The sequence below is a fragment of the Megalops cyprinoides genome, chromosome 1, assembly GCF_013368585.1.
Source record: "Megalops cyprinoides isolate fMegCyp1 chromosome 1, fMegCyp1.pri, whole genome shotgun sequence".
Taxonomy (NCBI): Eukaryota; Metazoa; Chordata; class Actinopteri; order Elopiformes; family Megalopidae; genus Megalops; species Megalops cyprinoides.
Window position 1 is genome coordinate 52357641 of NC_050583.1, and position 21414 is coordinate 52379054.

Sequence of the window (21414 nt, forward strand, 5' to 3'; positions counted from 1 at the left end):
AACGAGTTCCTGCATTTAGTCTACAAGCTTCAAACAGACCGACGCTGGAGTAAGCGTGCTCGGTGTTGTTGGGCAACAGATATCCCTGCGCCACACTTTACCAACCCGAAATCTCGGAATAAACCTAAAGTTATAAGAATGCTATTTATTATAAATCTAGCTGTATAAATTGTATGCAATGATAAAAAAAAAAATTACATAAACAAATTAAAGCCTCGGAAATTAACGTTGAGGACTACTTTTTCGGACTGATACCACGGCGAAGCACGGATCACCGTTTGAAAATGTTTGAAATTCCGCGCGAATGGCGCTCATTGGCTGTGACGCTAATATATGCGTGAACTACTGCAAGGAGGAAGTGGTTTGGATTTGAAAAGATTGTAACGGACAACTCGAGCGACCAATAGTTGATGACGAGAGGGGTTTCCTGTCGTGGCTCGCTTTATCACGAAGCAATTTTGTTTCATTGAAAGAAGTACTGCAGTCTTATGTTTGTCATCGCACTGCCGAGTGACGTTTGTACTTCCACCACGTTGCTGCTGTGTACAAAGAATGTACATATTCAAGCACCAGAAACGCGTGAAAAATTACTGTCATTAACATTATAAATATAAAATGAAGGGATGTTAGACTGTTTGTTAGGTATTTGCTGTTGTCACTTATGAGTATGAGATTTTCTGTAACCTGTGTTTTGTCATTTTACCGTTTAGTCTCAATGTAGCCTACTGCGTCAATGCAAGATCTGACGAACGAATGCTGGCTGCCACGTATAAGTTCATGTTTCGTTGAAGTTGCAGGATTGTTCTGGTAGTGTTGCATTAAGGTATTTCTAAAGTTTTTGTCAAAACCTTTTACGTTGTCAGTTGTGGAGAAGCAGATAACAAAATGGGAAACTTAAAAGGAATGTTGTGTAAAGGTTATTCTGACAACGTTATTTTGTGTCTGAATGACCTGAATCACAAAAAGGCTGCAACATGTCTGTAACATTGTGGCAAAGTTTAAACTTGAAGGGATGATTAAATAGGAACCGTGACCAAATGGTCCTAAAATGTTTTGTGCTAGGTGGGCTGAAACAAGCACATGCTGGTTCATCATTGTGCAAAAGAAATTTTCAGGGCAGTGTTCATCAGAAACAAGATGTCTAAGTATGGAACCCTGAATAACACCACAGTTGTTAAATAAAAAGTTACTATAAATCAATTAGACAATTTAATATAATGACAATACCAAGTTTGAAAAATCTGACTGGAATATTTTATAAGCCAATGGCTTTGTTGTCTCTAGTTTCATTTAAAACTTAACTTGTTCAAACATCAAACAAAGCATGTTTTGTTTGATGTTGCTTGATTTCCAGAAATCATAAGTAATCAGATGTTTGATCATACTAACCATTGCAGGCTGACATTCCTTCAACAATTGATGGGGACAATGGAAATTACAAAATGCAATTGGAACTTATAGAAAGTGTTTAAGATCTTTTATCTTGTCAATACAGTTAATTGTCCTGTATTATTTACCACATATATATATATATATATATATATATAAACTAAACGCTTTGAGCACATTACCCCAGTTCTGGCTTCTCTCCATTGGCTGCCTATTAAATACTGGATCGTTTTTAAAATACTCTTACTCACATTTAAGGCTTTAAATGGGCTTGCCCCTCCCTATCTTAAGGACCTTCTTCACACATATCTTCCGCAGAGAACCCTTTGTTCCCAAAATGCCGGGCTTCTCATCGTTCCAAGAGTGGGCAAAACTACTATAGGCGGTAGAGCCTTTTCCTATCAAGCCCCTCTCCTGTGGAACAGCTTACCCATCGAGATTCGGGGAACAGACTCTCTCTCCACCTTTAAGTCTAGGCTCAAAACATATCTATATAGTAAATCCTTCAGCTGAGGGACATGGCCTGGTGCTAGCGTGGATCAAGGTGGTGGACTAAGTGGTCATTGCTTTCACTTTATCATGGACTCTGTGCCGTGATCTGGTGTTGACTGTCTTAGGGTCGCCCTCATGACTATGCCGGTCCCTTGCCTTCCGTCCCCTAGGTATGCTGCCATAATGTTAGCCTGCTGGGGTTTTTTTCCTTGTTGCACACTGGCACCTTTTTCACTGCCCCTCCTCTCCTGCCTCTGTTCTACATCCCTGCCATTCTTATCATCCACTAATCACTGTTTTCTGTTTGCTTCCTATCCCTGCTCCGGGCTCCTGTCCAAAGCTGTAGCCCAAGCGTCTCATCCCAATTTCCAGTCCTGCTACCTCGCTGCCCTGCCCATCAAAGTCAACTGCGTCCCAAGAACCGGACATCCTAGGAGACATTCTTATAATCACTCTGCTGTTAATTACTATTGTCTATCAATCTTAAATGTCTTAAAGTACACTGTATAACTTGTCTTTAACTCTATCTGCCCAGTCCTGACCAGAAGCAGATGGGCTCCCCCTCTGAGTTGGGTTCTGCTCAAGGTTTCTTCCTGATAGGGAGTTTTTCCTTGCCACTGTTGCCTTAGGCTTGCTCTCAGGGGGTCTCAGGCCTGGGAACAATGTAAAGCTGCTTTGTGACAACTTGTGTTGCAAAAAGCACTATACAAATAAAAATGAATTGAATATATATATATATATATATATATATAAAGTAGTCAGCTTCTGATTTTATTTTGATATTAGGTTTTTTGATATGTAACTCTTTAATGATCTAACTCCTGATCATTGAGCTGGACCTCATTGGCTTTACCCTCTCAGCTACAGTCATTTTGAATCAGTGTTAACACAGTTTAAGCTGAGTCGATTTCTTGAAGATATTGCACAATTTTCTGTCAACAGATAATAAAATCAGTGTTCATGTTTTTAAATGATGAAGGCCTGGTCAAAATTAATTCAGTAGATTTGACATTACAGTGTCCTGGTAGACCTTTCTACACTTCTTAATGATTTTGACCTGCACGTCTCTTTGAAGGGAGGAAGAATCATGTTTAATACTGTGGTTTAATACTGTGGTGAAACACCTTACAGTATTATAGTATTGGTGGTTTTAGTGAATTAAGTTATAAAAAACTTTAAAAAATGCATGAAATCTTGAATATATGCATGTGGGAAAAGTGCAAAATCTAAAATGTGATAAATAAATGTAATACCTTTTATGAATCTAAGTTTCAATATATTTAATATTGCAAACTGTATTTACAAAGACATTGTAAACCTCATAAAGACACATCATGATGAGATTAAAAACAACAGAAGCAAGTGATGTAACCGGCAGACGACAAGCTTTCAGCCACAGAGGCAGTACAATAATGCAAAAATCTTGAGACAAAATAATAAACAGATGGTGGCCTCATCAGAATCAATGTTCTTTTAGGGTCAGCCTTCACACAATGCTGTGGTTGTTTCATCCTGTAAGATATATTTGGTCAGAAATATCCTTACAAAGACATTTCATGATTTCTTCAAAAAGACTGCAGTCAGCATTTTTAATAACATCCATGTAAAGCTGATCTTTTTTATGTCTGGTTGAAACAGAGTCCAAACTGGCTATAAAATAATGACTGGCATCATAATGAGGGTGCCTATAATGACTGGCATTTTCATGGCAGACATTTCGGAGAAATCCTTTGTTAAATCAAGGTGGTGTTAAAAAGGGGAGGATGCACTGCTTATGGAGTCAAAAGCAACATTTTCTGAATCCTCCGATGCATTGATGATGTGTTTGTTTCGCCTTTCACCCATTCTTGTGCTTCTTTTCTGCATCTGTTTGGTCATTTGAAAAATCACTAATGTTTTTTTTTTTGCCTATTTTATGATGGACATATGTCCATTTGCTGAAGTCACCTGGTGACTATTGGTTCCTGATCAGAAATATATATACATATATATTACTTTCTAATCGATATATGGCACAGCATCATGCAAACACATGAATGTCAAAATGAGTACAATAATGAAACTGTTCAAAAATATATATTTGCAGCGATTCTGCCACTCTCGCATTACAATAAAAATATGTACATATTCACACATTATTTTCGGTTGTAACAATACTTCTGCCTCTGCCGTGAAGAACAGATCCATCAAGACATGACAATGTGCATCAATTAGTGTGCTTCAGATCACGTGCAGCCGCTTCACCAGACGGTCGCCAAAGTCGTCAGACAAAAGTTCTGTATGTAATTCTAGTACTCTGGAATTCTGTGGTTGCGAATTGTTTTGCTGAGCAGAAGTACCCATGTACACAGATCATGTGCTAAGCCTATGGTCAGTGTTCCCTTCCTGTTGCTTTTTCACTACATACTCCACTCTTCAAATGTCAGTCACCTCAAGTCATCTAATGGAAACGTGATTGGCAGCCACACTTTGGCAGCTATGTATTTACTCTCCGCAGTTACTTAGCAGTTTACCTCTGTGTTAGCAACAATGTGAGGACTATCGCTGGGTGAAAAAAGGAGAAGCATAACTTATTTTCACATCAGTGATAGTAGTCTTCATAGAATGTAAGAACCTAAATCAATATAAATAAAAAAAAAAAACTGGACAGTAACACAGGAAATGCAGGGATGGGGGATCTGCAACAATACATAAATACATTTACAATAGCTACAGCATTATAAATATTACATGTACAGTAAATTTACTTAAATATAACTCAACTGCTGTAACACAAATTGAATGGGTAAAAAAGTACATTCTAATTAAGTATTATACAGCAAAATATCTACTGTGATGGTGCACCCAAATGCAAATAATACTGTCAAATCCATGACAAAATTCATTTACATCATGTCAAATTTACAGTTGTCATCAAAGTCATTTTGGCATTTACAATTTTCATCAACTGAGTTAAAATAAGTATATGACAATATGGTACAACTATTATGCATTTTTAGTTACATTAAGGACAAGTGCATAGCGAAATAGAAGATTATTTTATCCAGTTAAGAAAAAACTACATCCTCAACATCTGGCATTTTTTAAACAAACGCTTGAACATACATGATTAAGGCAGATTTCTTCATTTGAAATTGGCATAGTCGGAGAAAATATCAACAAAGTCCTGTACCACTCTGTAGCAGAAGTCATATTGTTCCTGCGGAAAGAAGAAAAATTAGCCTTTTTAATCAGAACTGAAGAAAACAGAGACATTATTTTATAAGTACATATGATAACATTAATAGAACAAATTGTTTTTTTCTTCTGTATCTTCTCTGAAATGTGTATTTAACCCCATTCAATGTAATCTCAGCGTGGTCTTTCAATTTGCTTGTGGGCCTCCCTCACTTTTAGTAACAGTAAGCATCAGTGTTTCAAGGTCGTTAGCTGTTTTTATGAAGGTATGCCTTTGTCTGCTAAAGGGCTGAATGGTCAATCCAAGAAAATGCTTAAAAATAGAATCATACCAAATTCACCTGTGCACTTTCTATCTTTTTGCTTTTGAATTCCAGGAGCTAATCAACTATTCACCATGAGAAACACAGTCCATCAGTGGATCACAGCAGGCTCAACACATACTGTATTTGAAAGCAAGTACAGAGGTGCTTTATTTTCCTAATACAAGGTTTTATCATCTAATCAAACTAGTTAATTTCATTGATTAAATAAGGTGTTAGGTGTACCAGGCAACCTTCAGATAATTATTGCTTTAATGACAAGCCAGCCGTAATACTGATCTGCAGAGTATAGATTGGATATTGGATGATTATGGGTTTCCCAACAGGCTTACTCGTGGGTTATGCACATGAGGGGACAGGATCATCTGTGTTATGATACGTACCACGGTCTGCACCATATGCGGTCTCTGCATTCGTAAACTCTTGACGGTCTGGAACACATCCAGCAGGCCCTCGGCCTTGACCCGCTCCAGGATGTTGCTCAGAGCGATGAACGTACCTGTCCGCCCGGCGCCAGCACTGCAAACCACAAAGCAAACATGAGTGTCACCTCAGGAACAGTACGCATCGCTTTGCAACCATCCTAAAAAGTGACTCCTTCAGCTGCTACATAACTAAACAGAGTAAGAAAATGAAAAGTACTTATACTCTAAATGTGTCACAGGTGGACATAACCTTTGAAACCAGTCATAAGTAATCACTGATTTACAGCATTTGAAATAATACTTTAAATACTGCTACAAAACCAGGTCATAACAAATTGGACCACTCATACCTTCATATGTAAGTACTGCATTGTGAATAGCGAGCAGTACAGTGTGATCTCATGCTTATCAGAGTGATTCGTTTATGCTGCTGTGTAAGCATTGCAGTGGTTGTAACAGTGAGCGATGGGATCAGTGATGTGTGATCATGTTCTGCAGCAGGAAATGATCGTGACCTGCAGTGTAAAAAGTGAAATCAGGGTATACAGCGGCAGAGATGCTCTTTGTGCTCATAATCTGCAGTGTGAGAAGGGCTCTGTGTGCTCACAACCTGCAGTGTGAGAAGGGCTCTGTGTGCTCATAACCTGCAGAGTGTGAAGGGCTCTATGTGCTCATAACCTGCAGTGTGAGAAGGGCTCTGTGTGCTCATAACCTGCAGTGTGAGAAGGGCTCTGTGTGCTCATAACCTGCAGTGTGAGAAGGGCTCTGTGTGCTCATAACCTGCAGTGTGAGAAGGGCTCTGTGTGCTCACAACCTACATTAGAAGAAGTGCTATGTGAGATTACGGTCTATAGTGGCAGAGGTGCTCTGTGCAATCGTGTGATGGTGATCTAATAAGGAACGTGCACTTCCTGATAACATGCTTTGTGTGATTGAGTGAGATCAGGACCTGCAGTGCACGATAATGGGGTGGTTCCCGGACTGCTGCTGCTGCTTCTGCACCGCGGCGATGATGTCGATCATCCCTTTTCCCTCTGCTGGGATGCCGATCTCTGGCCAGCCATGGAAGTGGAAGTGCCGAACCAGCCGCGTCTGCTTTTCCTGGTGACAGACGCAGACAGGTGTCACTCACAGCAAGGCATTTCAGAGGCACGCATTCACTCTCACTCACTCACAAGCTTCAAGCTCAGACTTCAGTGCAATGCCTGATCACATACAGTACCAGTCAAAAGTTTGGGCACATACCTGATTAAGATAATGGGGAACATGCATTCAAACCCACAATTCAACATATTTTGAGCAGAAGACTTGATGGCTATGCATAATTTCTTTCTTTCTATTCTTAGAAATAGCCAATTTTTGGCTATTTCTAAGAATCAAAAATATAAAATGGTTTTGATTTATAACACTTTTTGGCCACTGTGTAATTCCATTTGTGTTATTTCATAGCTTTGACGTCTTTACTATTATTCTAAAATGTGGAAACTAGTAAAAATAAAGAAAGAAAAGTGTATCCAAACTTTTGACTGGTAAGGCGTGTTCTGTATAACAGTCTCTCTTAAGCTTAAACTGTGACTACAGCAACTTAAAAATGGTTAATTTCTACATTAACAGAATCCACCTAAACTGCATGGAGAAACTGGAGAAAGGCTTACAAAAACCTGGGAGAAGGAAGTTATTTACTAAAGGTCTGGAATTTAAAAATAATACAGAACATTGTCGCAGCTTCACTGCTGTGATGAGATGCACCGTGTGGTGGACATTGCTGCTGCATCCCAGTCTGGTGCAGTGCAGTGCTGCAATGCAGAGAACTCACCGGGCCATACGTTAGCACAAGGTCCCGCAGGCTAAAGGTGTCACACAAAGTGTCACTCTTGATTTCTACAGTGTAATCTCCATACGTTACACTGTCCTCTGTTGGCCAGTACTGGAAACATTTATCCTGTGCGTGGGAAAGAGAAGAAAGAGGTTAAAATGCATGCATTGCCATAGTCCACAGAGGGTTACTGTATAGTGTGATGTACTATTTTGTGACTGAGACAGTGTCTGTTTAAAGCATTGTAAAATATTTAGTAGTTATTTATTTACCTTATAACCTTCATTTTGCTTTTCTACTTTTTTTACCTTCACTATGCATTTGCCATAGGGACTGATGGAGTGTATGTGTACCCTTGACAAACTGGGGACATCAGTGTTTTTCTAGCTGTAGCACTACTCAGGTTCTTCAACTTTATTTAAGCCCAAATACTTCAGGGATTCTCTGTCCTTCCAGCTCAAAGTACAAAAAAAAGAGTCTGACTCTGCTGACTTAGAAAAGATGGGCCCATGTGGAGCAGGCCAGTAAGGCCACAGGGCCAAGCTCAGAGTACCTGCTCCCGCTCCTGCAGCTCTGTCAGCATGACGATGGAGTGACACTTCCACTCCCACACCATCCTCCAGAAGTCGTCCACCGTGTGGGCCAGGGGTCCCTGGGTGGCGATGAAGTAATCCTTCTGCCTGTAGCCCTGGGCAGGAAGACCATAGCACACAAACTCAGAGCCACACCTTCACGCTGGGTGGGGGCACTACACACTTCCACGTATTCCTTGGGCACAAGACTTATCCTCAGCAACTAACAAATAACTGCATGTAATAAGTCCATATCAAGAACAGTACATACAGACTTAGAAATAAGTGCATGTGGTAAGTCCACATGAAGAACAGCGCATACAGAAAACATCAGACCATGTTTGGAAAAACATGTGAATGTGTCACACAGTGCTACAACAATGAGTGCCATACTAAAAATACAGATATTATACACAATCAATGCAGCATATCAACACTCATGACGTGTTGGTAAAAAATAAACCCAGAGGAGCATTTCTGTTTTCTAAAGTGGCATCAACTCTTCATCTGTTACATTTTTTCTTTTCCAGCACACTCTCTGAAGTGGCAGACTGAGGTATCAGTGATCTCCACCCAGGAACGCACTGATGCCCTCCACATAAATCAGGACGAGACATGCGAACTCTTGTCCTTCCTATGTTTTCAAATGGGGGCATTGGAACAGAAAGGAGTTAAATTAATACCAGGGCTCTGGGGACCGTCTAAGCAAGAACCACAGAAATGTGCTGTTTGTTACTGTGTTTCTCTGCCAAAATAAGCTCAAACAATGAATTCAAACACCAGGAAAAAGCGGTGAGGTAATGGCTTCGCTGGTAAAGCACAGGAAGCAACAGAATTTCACTGTTCAGTTCCAGGAAATATTGAAGTTTGACAACACGGTGCTGCTATTATGCACAGGGGACTCTGACAAACAATCCCAGTTCCCATGTTTGAGATGCGGTGTCATTCAGGAGGGGGGCGGGGGAGAACACTTCCTCTTTAGCCGTGCATGAGCCGCGCTGAGGTGACACCGTCTGAGCTAAACAGGAGAGGCTGGATTGTCATTCAGGGTGAAGGAGACGAGCAGAGGGGGGTGCTTTCCAACCTGCGTGGAGCAAGTCTACACCTGCCTGTCAGTGGAGCTCCGGCTCTGATAAAACCATTGGCAACGCACCAAATATGTGTGCACAGAAAATGTGCTTTGGCAATCATTTAAACAAATAAAAGAGGTCCTGGGTGTGTGCAGTTTGCAGACAGCAGCGTGAGAGAAAGAAAAAAATGCATACTTACATCTATAAAAGATGCGTTTATATAGTCCGTGAATTCTTGGCCTCTTTTCATAGACAAAATTACTCTGTTGAAGTCATCTGTGAACACAGAATTGGGGGGGAAATTATCAGACGTGCATATGAACACAAGGGTCAGGCCATGGCAAGATTTGACCTGTCTGCAAATGACAAACCTGTCATTCAAAGGTCACAGTTTTCAGTTTGTCAGAGACTTAATGATGACTATCTAATCCGCTCCTGTTATGGCATTTGTGATTCACAGACGGATCTTCCAAAACGAACCCGCTGAAATGTTCATCGAAATCCAATCTGTTAAACGTAATTTGTGAGGTTGGGGAGACTTGAGTAATGAAAATGTATCGCTGAGCAGAAGGACGGCAAATCAATGAAAGACTATTAAATAAGAGGACTGGGCAGATTGGATGAGTGATATTTCACTGTCAATATATCAAGGCTTCCCCTCAGTGCATGAATAGAAAATATGACACAGTGGATATATAGGCTTTGCCGTTTTACCCATTTGAGTATATAAATATTAATGGCACCGAACACTTAACGTGGGCATGGAAATTCAAGGATTTAAAGAACTTTACTCATTTTCACCGTGCCCAAGGGATAAAATCATGAATTTTCAAAAGACTCTGTGGGTCTCCTGGCTGTTATCTCATTTCTCATTATCTCAGTTTGTGCCTATTTAATATACACATAAAACACTGTCCTTATGAAAAAAATACTAAAAATAACTTATAAATCCATTAACATGTGCATTATTTGCAGACTGAAACCCATGGAACAGTTGGGAGTGTTAAGTGAGAGGTGTCAGATAGACTTCTTTTTGACACCTGATAGAACCAGCATCAACACACAGAAATTTCAATTTTACATTAGCATATGTGTCAAAGAACTAATTTGATCTAGACCCTGATGTACAGTTTACCCCCAACCCTGTAATGACAAATTACAGCTCAGTTTATTATTTTGTCCTAACGAGGAGCATTCATGCATGCAACATTATTATTTAGTGCAAATCAGTCATGTGCGTCCCAGTTACAATGATTCTGAGCTGAAGAGCTGAAGAGCACTGGAGAAATGTCCTTACACGGGATAATCTGGAGGACGCGGTTCTTCTTCATGTTGGCGGGAAGGTTCCCCGTTCTCATGTTCTCCTTCATTATGCGCATGTTTGTAAGTTTCTGGAAGGAAAACATTCAGTCCAGCTCACTGTTTGAAACATGTCCTACTGTAATTATGATACAACATCCTGTGTCACTCAAGTGATATTTCCTAAGGGAATAAACACAAACTGGCTATAGTAAACAAAAATAATTAAAAATAAAAAAATATATATATATTATATTATTATAAATATATATATTATTATTATTATATTATTATTACACATTATATAAAATATTTTTATATCCAAAGATTGTAATCATTCAGGGGACTACACACTGGTCTGACTAGGGACGTCTTGTCACTTTTAGAATTGTTTAAGAATGAAGGAGTTCTAGTGTTACAGAGTTCAGATAATTGAGGGCTAGCTGCCAGAGAGAATTTCTGATATAAGACATAAAGGTACTGAATCTTTGCCTCATACTTATTCTTGTTATTCCTATATATGGGCCTAATTAGGCTGGCACTTGGTTGCCACCTTTAGGCCGGAGGAGTAAAATGCAGGTGCCCTAGACAGCACAGTGGCCATTGTGCTGCAACATTATGTTACTATACACCCTTGAATTAACCCTTGTGTAATCTTCATATTATGTACACTCCCCTTGTCCTCAGGGTCAAAAATGTCCCACCCTTGCCACACCCCTATGATAAAGCCTCTTAATTGAATTTTAAACCCAAAATCTATTATGCAAGAAGAAACAACCTGTCACTCATCAACAACTTGGTGAATAACTGTTTTCCTACTTCACAGTGCAGACAGACTGTATTTATTCAGGGTACACTACTTGTTTTTACTACAAAAAACGCATAATAAGATTTTTTTGTTTAAATTGACACGCTTCTTCTTCTTCTTATTATTATTATTATTATTATTATTACTCCCTGTGCACTGAAAAAAGCCCCAAAGACCCTGATAGTGTACAGCTTTTATAAAAATACACAAAAGGTAAAAGTCTTTGAATTTCATGCTGAAAAAAAAATTAATTTAGGGGGTTTCCTCTGCGGTTGAACTCAGAAACGGGTCATTTTTAACCCCCTAAGACAACACAAGGGTTAAAGAGTGAAAAGGTCGTCTCTTGCCTTGAATTCCTCCTCCAGTCCAATTCTGTCAAACGGCGCTGAGGTGTTGTGCAGCTTCTGCAGATGGCCCTCCAGAGAGGAGACGTCCAGCTCCGTGTCTCCATAGAGGTAGTATTCCAGCAGCGCTTGGTAGATGAAGGAGTACTGCATCTGTATGTCAGGGAGAGAGCCAAAACATGAACCGGGAAATCCCCCAGAGAATACTGCACACACTCTAAAAAATTCCTAAGGCTCTAAAATTCATGACAGTCCTTGCTCATACACCAAACTGAGTGTACAAAGAAGAACATATCCGCAATGATAGGAGGGTATACCACAGACTCAGTCCCAAGGAGCGGTGGAATCACTAAGCATCAGATTTCACATGTTCGGTTCTCTGCCTCTGCCTTTTTTTCAGAGCGTACTCACGTCCGTCTGGATAAGCTGCGAGCGCTGCTCTCGTATCCTGGACACAAAGCCGAAGACGTCGACCTTCTGCTCCGCGTGCATCATGTCGATCATGGCGTCGATGACAATGAAGGTCCCTGTCCTGCCCACACCCGCACTGTGGAAAAACAGATAGATTCCGCGGTCAACTATGACCACCTGTGACCTCTGAAATTTTGCAGAGGTGTCTGGGTAAGCTCTGGGTTCCATGTTCATGCCTGTTTCTGCAGTACTGTAACAGTACCTACAACAACTGCTCTTGCACTTAATATGACACTAATCATAATGTGTATGTACAAAGACACATACTACTACAATAGACTACTACAATAGAATATAAATGTTGTATTGTAATCACCTTATCACAGGAAAGGATGAATACAAGTACATGTAATTATCTCTCCAGATTGCTTGATGTAGTCCCCTTATGTCCCCTGTTTGGCCTTCCTCTCCCATCCGATTGGGCATGCTCTCTGGTGTCAGCAAGTGTAGTCACACTACATGGCTCTCAGCCAAATATCACTGGCTCAAAAGCCAGCCAGCTCAAACCTTTCAATGTGTGTCTGGGGCCCCTCTCTGGAATTCCAAGTGTTTACTCCTAACTTAAGAGCATCACTACAGCCCCAAACAGGACTGTCTGCTATCAAATCATGTTGTTTTTACTGTTACTGTATGTTACTGTAATATGTTTGTCTTATTTTCCTAAAGCAGGAACACTTACATCTAAAACTAACATCAATAGATAAAAACCAAAGAGAGTAGGTTATACCTTCAAAAGATATTCAGCTGTGAACATGGTTAGAGTATAAAAATGAGACTATGGAAGTAGATAAGGGCATCCGCTAAGCTCATAAATAATATAATGTAATGCAAGCAATCTCCTGATTTCACAATGAATGCACTTCACATAGACAGAATAAGTCCCACACCTGCAATGCACCACAATGGGCCCAGCAAAGGACGGGTTGACCGTCTTCACCTTCTTGAGGAATTTGAGCATGCCGATGGGGGAAAAGGGGACACCGAAGTCTGGCCAGCTGGTGAAGTGCAGCTGGGTGACCAGTCGGGTGGTCTTGGAGCCATCGCTGGCCTGCAGAACACAGCACACACACACTGGTGAATGACACAACTGTAGCACATAAACAGACACGTGTAGTATCAAGAGTGTCAGTCCCTGCAGGCGATATTGACGGCTCCCAGAGGACATCATAAAATTACATTTCTGTGGTTACCAAAATAGTTATCTGAATAGTACAACACGTAACTCAGGACTTTAGAAATCACTCCTAAACCTTTCAGTAAACCTTTGGTAATGTCGGAAAGATCATGTCATGCATGTCATAATCTCAACACAATCAACGCCTAAAAATATTTAGAAATGGTCTCAACCAGCTGCTGTATTTTTATCAGTGTGAATCAAGAGACCATTATATAAACTCAAACCTGTCTATACTGCCAGTGTTTAGTTATACTGGCAATGTTTTACAAATTAGGAAGAGAGTATAGGGAACTAGTTCTGGAGGTACACCATCTGTTATTAAAAATATAAATAAAAACCAAATGATGTACTCCAGAAATTGATTGTAGTCCAGTTATGAGCACGGATGAAACAATCAAGATTAAAGCAACCAGATACCTATATTTTCCCAAGCACAGTATTCATAGTTACAAAGGGAAAACATTTTAGCATTAAACACACTCAAACCTGTCGGTTATCATTTCTACCTCATTTCATCCACCTAGTCAATGCTGAAGTACAATAGCAAAACAATGTATTACAGGACAATATCAAGGCTGAACTGCCACTACAATGCAAAATATCAAACAGCTACAGTATAAAATGGGCTGTTACAGCTTGGGAAGTGCACGTACTGAGTAAGAAAAAAGACAGAAGCTATCCAATCTCACAGATGTGTGGGATATTGCAACCACAGACTACACAGTGCAGCCAGTGATGGTTGTAAATAAGGATATGACTCTGAAAAGGAGGAACCCAGAAAACCAGGAACGTCACACAAAAAAACAATGCCGTTTGTGCGCCAGAGCCCTAAGTGATTCCACCCGACAGCAGAAACGCAGGTACTGGTACACAGTGTTTCAAGAAGAGAAGTCGCACAATTTGGACCTGTAGGAGTTACTGTCTGCATGCTGCCCCCCTGTTGTGCCGCTTTGTTATTTGAGAAGAGAACGCAGTGCGCATTTTCCTCAGAGGGGAGTCAGCTAGCAAAGCGACAGAAGCGGCTAACACCTTTGGTTCATTAAAAGCTGGCATCGATAGCTGTTGGCCCCCATTCTACTTACATATTGCACACAAAACTTTCGAATGGTGTAGTCCACCAGCACGGTGAAGTCCTCCACGGCAACCCGCACATTCCCGTATGTCCAGCAACCTTGGTCAGGCCAATACTGATAACACTTGTCCTGGAGAGACATAGAAGCAATTGTCAATAATAAGTACCAGTGAACACTCAGGCAGGTGACCATTTTAAAATGGCAAAGCCAATATCCTTTTGGTGGTTATTTTGCATTTCAGCTGGCACAGGGGCAAACTCAAAACATGAACAGATAAAGGTGTTATTTTGGTATAATATCACAATATCAGATGCTTGGTTTGAATTCAGATTATAAGGACAACCTGCTATGGCAGGAGGACTGAGTCCATTTATATTTCAGATCTGCATTATGGATAGTAAAGTTACATTACACTACATACTGGCATTTTGCAGACACTCTTGTCCAGATTGACTTGCATAGGTTACAATTTTCACACATTATCCATGTATACAGCTGGGGCAATTCTAGGTTAAGCACCTTGCCCCAGGCTACAGCAGCAGTGCCCCAGCAGGGAATTTAACTGGCAAACTTTATATACATTATATGTGTGTGTGTGCAATTATAAAGAATTCCACATATATTTACATTTATTTTGCACATTAATACTATGTGAGATGGATTCAGATATTCTCCATCTATGCAAGTGAGCACATCAGTGAATCTGTATTCAGCCTCCATGAAGCTATTGAAAAGTCTGTCAATCTGAATTACACCACCTGAGTGTGGGGGGATCAAACCTCTTAATGAGAGCTGCTGACTAATTATGATAAAACCTTGGAAGGCTTTATTAACCATTATTTAAGCATTGATTTCGAATAGCACGAGAGCAGATTTTAATCTCCTCTCCATTCTATTTTTATTGATTTCTCCAATGTTCAATAACATGCTGAGAGACTTAATTTGGGGTGAAAATTCATATCAGGATGCTGTACCTGGGTAGAATATTATTCTGTTTTCAGGAATGTTCTAAAGTCATCCATGTTTAGACCTTGCTGATACATACTTGAAGGCAGCGTGCATATAATTACCCATAAACACTCACTTCTTTTCTTTCTTTCAGATTTGTCAGCATCACGATAGTTGCAGATTTTTGCTCCCATACCATCCTCCAGAAGTCAGCTACTGTATCCTGCTTTGGTCCTGTTACATACAGACATTTAGAGTTTTAAGATTTCGAGACAAACCGAGCAAACGGTTTCACATTGTTGGCAAAACAAGGACAAATTACTAAGAAACAACGACTAAGTCCAGTTTTATGACAGCTTCGTTTAAACTTAGGGTTAAAGGCCACAGAGAAAACATAATTTTTAATCACCTTGTGCTGCAATGAATTTGTTCTTTTCTTTGTAACCCTGGAATGGGAAAAAACACAACAAAATTACAACAGATTGTGCAGCAGCATGCCAAGACTAGAAAGGTAATAGGGTCTGAATGAACTGTAGTATGAATCATAAAGGAGGCACAACTCACATCAATGTATGAGGCATTCACATAGTCTGAGCATGGGATGCCATCGATTTGTGATAAAACCACCCTGGAATGATCATCTGTTGGAAAAATAGACAGACAGATGACAATGTGTTATAGAAACCCATTTTAGACACTTCTTGGCAATCAATATCTATGGTTAGCAGTCATTATTACCAATATCTGAAATCATGTTCTAGTGCTGACAGGCTTGAATCCAAAAGGAACGTGAGAGACAGAAGGGGAAGCAGAGAGAAGTAACTGTGTGAAGCAGTGATAAGAGAAGCAATAGGAAGCAGAGAACAGGACCCTGAGAGTAGGTGTGCGGAGAAAGCAGAAGTGGACCCATTACCAAACAACAGTAATAAAAAGAAGCACTGAGTGTTTCCTGGAATTGAATGCAACAGAGCAATCAAGGGGGATTATGATTTTTTTTTATTATTATTATTAAGAAGCAGTTCAATGCAAGCCAGGTTCACAGCAGAAGGGAAAACAGGATGCGATAGTGAGAAAAAATAAAGAGAAAGACCTGTTTGACAGCTCTAATTGTCTGGATTGGAAGATACGGACATCCACACCAGATACACATGTGCAACACGTGCTCCCTGTGAGCTGTTCTACCACACGCCTCTGACTAACAGAACAGTTCAGACACAGGGACTGCTGTTAACCACAAGTCACAACGGAAAGTATGAACTACAAAGCATGAGCAGTCTCAAATTTGTACCAGTTTCCATTTCCTGGTTTAACCTTCATTCGGTTAATTGCACAATCATACTACACTATGTGCACAATCACAATCCTACTAGAACTGTACTTTTCACAGTGCGTGGAGAGTGAGGTTGATCGCTCACATGGAAGGATGTTGGGATATCGGTTCTTGTCCCGGTTGTCCTCTTTGTTGGCCTCTTCAAATGTTCCTTGTGTGTAGCCCCCAGGCAAAGACTGGCATGCAAAAAAAGAAGAAATCTCTGTAACACATCTTCAATTACAAGCAAGATTAAAAATCCAGTGAGAACCCTACAATGCTGATACACTGATTCGAGATTTGTGCTCTGGTTTGCACAGTGCTTTTTTGCACAGTCTGCCCTGGTTTCCTCTCAGACTTGAATAGAAACAAAGGAGAATAATCCCTTACATGCCCATATACGTAAGTGTGGCTAACATAAACATCCTGCCCACCACATACTAAAGTACCATATTGTTTTTCAGGACAGGCAATGGTGTGAAACATGAACTGAAACAAGAATTAAGGGGAGTTCGAAGAGTGAGTTCATAATTGAGGTTTTTTTTTCATGACTGGATGAAAAAGAAAACATATATATATATATATATATATATATATATATATATATATATGTTTTCTTTTTCATCCAGTGCTAGGAATATAAAAGGGTTTCCTCCCTTCAGTCATACAAGACTGATCATAACAGCCTAACAGCTGTACACAATCAAACATTGGCCAACCCTAGAGTTAAGCTGTGAAACTATAAACACCAAGCCAGCAAAAAACATTGGTTGATTTTATTTCCCCTGCTTCCATCCACCTAAAAGAAAAGCTAGCAAAGGTTTTTTTTTCACAATTAAAACTAAACTCTGAATCAGATACCCCTTTTTTCCATTAAAATATTAAGTCATGTTTGTTGAATGTCCGTAAAATGTCAGAAGTGTCTTTAAAGAGCAAAGCTCTGATGTGTTTATTGCCAGGTTATATGCATAGAGCTGTCAGGAAGTTGCACTCCCAGAATTCCCCTGGGCTCTGGACAGACGAGACGCTCTCCGATGAATCGGCCCGGCCCACTCAGGGAGTGGAGGGAGCAGGCCACGAGCGTCGTGTGAGACGGGACACGTACATTAAACTCCTCGCGGAAGAGCTTGCCCTCGTCAGCCGAGCGCACCCTGTACTCTTCCTCCAGGGACTCCACGGGGATGGGGAGGTACGTCTTGGAGGCGGAGGGCGATCTCGGGAGCAGCACCACCGTCTGTTGCTCTGCAAGATGTCACAGGACAGGTTCAAACAGCCGTGTTCGAGGATGACACTGTCCAAGCACAGCGCCACACAGGAGCACTATGCCGAAGCTGCGGCCGACAGCACAGTCTGGTTTTAGTTCAGTACAACCAATTAGGCTTCACCTTCAGGACACTTCATCCGTTTGCTTATTATCACATAATCAATGAGAAGGTGATGTGAGATTGGATCTTACAACATGGACTCAGAGGCAGAGACATACAGTCTTTTAAGTTAGACAAGCTAGATAAATTTGACATTTACCCATCTATTTTTAAAACTGAGAAGCAAGTGCAAGCAGCGATAGGCAACTACAGGCAGACCAGGCCAGGATGTATTCATGGACAGGTGGATGTTTTTTCCATACGATTTCACAGTCAAAAAATAAGGACATATTTTAATAAATCCCATCTTAAAAAAAAGACCTAATCTTGTCCTTGAAAACCTGACTGAGTAAAGTTATCTTTTCTGTTTGTGTGACATAAGCCCAAAGTCCTGTATGCTTGTACTTCATAGTCTGAAGAAATGCAGACCAAAAGCAAAGTTCTTTGCCGGAAAAGCAGCGATAACAGAATTGGCTTTGGGTTTTTATTGGTCTGTTGGTGCTTGTTGCAGCTGCCGAAACTCAGAGGGTCGCCCCAGGAACAGCGAGAGAAACCACAACATTGTTAGGGCGAGCTGAAGACAGGGCTTTCCAAAAAAGAACGCTACCTGCTTTGCATTTACATTGGAGGACTGGCACAGTGATTTCACACAACAGAATGAGTAGGCTTCCGTCAGCTGCTAAATTTGAGAAGGGCTAGGAGCCACAGGCTGCCCTGTGCTAACCCAATCCCAGCCTCAGAGGTTTAACACTCAGCAGCGTATGGGTCTTTGTTAGCAAAAGCTTGATATGACAGACTGGGGTTACACAAGGCAGGCATTTCAGAGTGGCAGGTTAGTGGCATAGATGCAGTTTCTGTATATCTGACCTTGTGGGGGAGATGTGTTTACCTCTCCACAACTGCCTCCAGGCACCTTACTGTGGTCTACAACACAACACACACACACACACACACACACACACACAAATTCCAAGACATACGATGACAAATGTTAGCTGGTGGATATATCTTTACCACGCACACCACTCATCACAAGACCAGTGTCATCCTTATTACTGTACCCTATGAATAATGAAAAATGGAAAAATTACACAACACCAAAATAGTTATGAGAAGTACAACTGAAACATTCACTTCTGTCTCCATGCAGTCGGGGCACATATCAGAACGTGTTAGCTTACTCTTCAAAGTATAAACACATGAGGTTTAGCAGGTTTCAGGCAATGAGACAAGTTTTGACATGCATGGCCATGATGTTTAGTAACTGGTTACTGGAGTGTGCAGATGTATGAAGAATCCGTGCTGGAGGAAGGATTTATGCAGTTCACTCTATAAGTGAACACGTTCTCTCACAGCCATTTGAAATGAATAAGTACAAAGCCCGTATGTCCAATCACTGATCACATGACAAGGGAATGTGAAAGCCCAACCTTGCACAGGTTATAGAAGCAACACTGGCAATGCACTCAGACTTTTGTGTGAGCCTGAGTGAATGCTGGAGTCACTAGTCTCAAGAAAGATACCAATCTCCAAACAGCGGGTGTAATTTCTGTGTAGGAACTAGGAAACCAAGGAAAAGGTGCCCATAAATCTGTGATGCATTTAGGTTAGGAATGTTGACATCAGTCGAACTAAACTCAACAAGCCTGAAGTAAAACACACTACAAGGATTTTTAACAGACCCATTTTGCAAAATGTGTGGTTGCTCTGTGCTGCTAGTGGAGCAACAGCAATCACACTAAGGCTAGTAGGTGTCACTGAATCCACCTACGTCAAGAACTATCACTTTGTCAACCACAGTCAGACTTTGTGTTTTTAATTTAGATAAATATTTAAAAATAAATATTTTATTTTAATTTAGATAAAGATTTGTGAGTTGTAAAATGAAAATATATTTCAACAGAAATCACAGAACTCACACAATTCATAAAAATGAATTGTCATGCAAGTGTGTGCTCTGCAAACAGCAACAGAACCCACAGGAAGTCGTATTTTTACACTTTCAACACCGCGGAGAAGTTTGGCTCCCGCTAAACTGAGAGTATGTTCAAGGTGACATTAAAAAAACGAAGCCGTTTCATTACCCCCTCCCATCACACAAACAAACAGAACAAATACAAAACAACCTACCTTGTTCTTCCAAAATGCCATTTGGCATCTTCTTGTCCACTGTCGTGACCACTGCCTTCCTCTGGTTTCTTATCCTAACAGATAGAGAGAGAGAGAGACAGAGAGAGAATGAGAGAGATAACGGGCCCAGCAACTTCTGACTTCTCTCAGTCCCGCAGCCTGAAGAAAACAGCCCACCAGAACCCACCATCTAAAACTTGAGAGCGTGTTTTTTCTCATGGGAGGCCTGGGTGTCTGCAGAGAGCATAGGTAATGTTTAAACGCAGCGCAGTACGGAGCCGCGAGTACTTTCTGCGGCCCCCTCTCTCCTCCCTCGCCGACTGCTTTCAGTTTTAGCCCGGCCCCGCCCCGGGTGAGCAACATCACCGCTTCCTCTCTGCCGCCGGCCCCGCCCCCCCGTGACTCTTACCTGAGGAAGTACCACGCCAGGAGGGCGACGATGACGAGCAGAAGGGACACGACCAGCACGGTCGGGAGGATGTGAGGGCTCGGGGGCTCCGGGTTCTCTGAGGAGGAGAGGAGGAGAAACAAAAGAACAGGAAGCGCTAATGAAAGCGCACGCTGTGGGAACAGGCTAGCGGCCATCAGCGGTGTGCGCTGCGGGGTAAATTATGGCCGGCAACGCAACTGGGAAAGTTATTACCGGCTTGACCTCTAATCTGGCTCAATCGCTTTCTTCGTTTACCTTACATTTACTCATGTGACAGACTTGCTAGCTTTCTTATCCTGACCAACTTACAGAACTGAACAGAAGTGGTATCACTTAAGTAATATTTTTTCACTCACAAAGCAAAGGTAGGTAACATATATCACTACTCAAACTACTCACTAGGCAAACTCATATTTCACTACTCCAAATATCTCATTTCATTCAGTCTTCTGCTTATCTTGCTGTCTGTTAACTATCATGGCTATGTACAACGTGACACACGTCTACAACAAAGCTCATGTTTTGAGGTGAAAAGTGAAGAAAAACATGCTGTTGGCATTTTTTCTCTTCACAATGACAACATGCAAGGTGAAATTATAGTCTGACCTAATCCACGCTGATTTATCTAGGAGGCAGTACTACATCATTAAAAAAGACCGTCACCAGGCAAGCTCATTACAATGTTCTCAAAAACAGTAATTACACTTGCATTGCAGTCTTGGCTACTCATATAATAATACATTTTCAGTGTTACTGATTGGAAGACATGTTTGGATTTTTCACCACAGCCAGCACAA

At 40.9% G+C, this 21414-nt stretch overlaps 1 protein-coding gene across 5 annotated transcripts in view; it reads right to left on the minus strand.

The window, feature by feature from the left end:
- Positions 1 to 4960: 4960 nt before the first annotated feature.
- The window catches only part of ptprea (protein tyrosine phosphatase receptor type Ea), a 74120-nt gene continuing 57666 nt past the window's right edge, over positions 4961 to 21414 (minus strand). For 2 of the 5 annotated variants that reach the window (XM_036528848.1, XM_036528857.1), the window contains exons 4-22: positions 20597 to 20693; positions 20188 to 20261; positions 18925 to 18981; positions 17799 to 17935; positions 16800 to 16890; positions 15949 to 16025; positions 15794 to 15830; positions 15521 to 15618; positions 14446 to 14565; positions 13074 to 13234; positions 12127 to 12262; positions 11719 to 11868; positions 10562 to 10655; positions 9464 to 9540; positions 8176 to 8310; positions 7623 to 7748; positions 6756 to 6907; positions 5765 to 5900; positions 4961 to 5080 (exon numbers count right to left, since the gene is read on the minus strand). In XM_036528848.1, coding sequence (XP_036384741.1) covers positions 5006 to 5080; positions 5765 to 5900; positions 6756 to 6907; positions 7623 to 7748; positions 8176 to 8310; positions 9464 to 9540; positions 10562 to 10655; positions 11719 to 11868; positions 12127 to 12262; positions 13074 to 13234; positions 14446 to 14565; positions 15521 to 15618; positions 15794 to 15830; positions 15949 to 16025; positions 16800 to 16890; positions 17799 to 17935; positions 18925 to 18981; positions 20188 to 20261; positions 20597 to 20693 — 2030 coding nt within the window. In that variant the 3' untranslated portion in view covers positions 4961 to 5005. Of the gene's footprint in view, positions 5081 to 5764; positions 5901 to 6755; positions 6908 to 7622; positions 7749 to 8175; positions 8311 to 9463; positions 9541 to 10561; positions 10656 to 11718; positions 11869 to 12126; positions 12263 to 13073; positions 13235 to 14445; positions 14566 to 15520; positions 15619 to 15793; positions 15831 to 15948; positions 16026 to 16799; positions 16891 to 17798; positions 17936 to 18924; positions 18982 to 20187; positions 20262 to 20374; positions 20498 to 20596; positions 20694 to 21414 lie in introns of those variants that run through there. The other 3 variants (XM_036528874.1, XM_036528865.1, XM_036528883.1) reach the window with 3 other exon arrangements.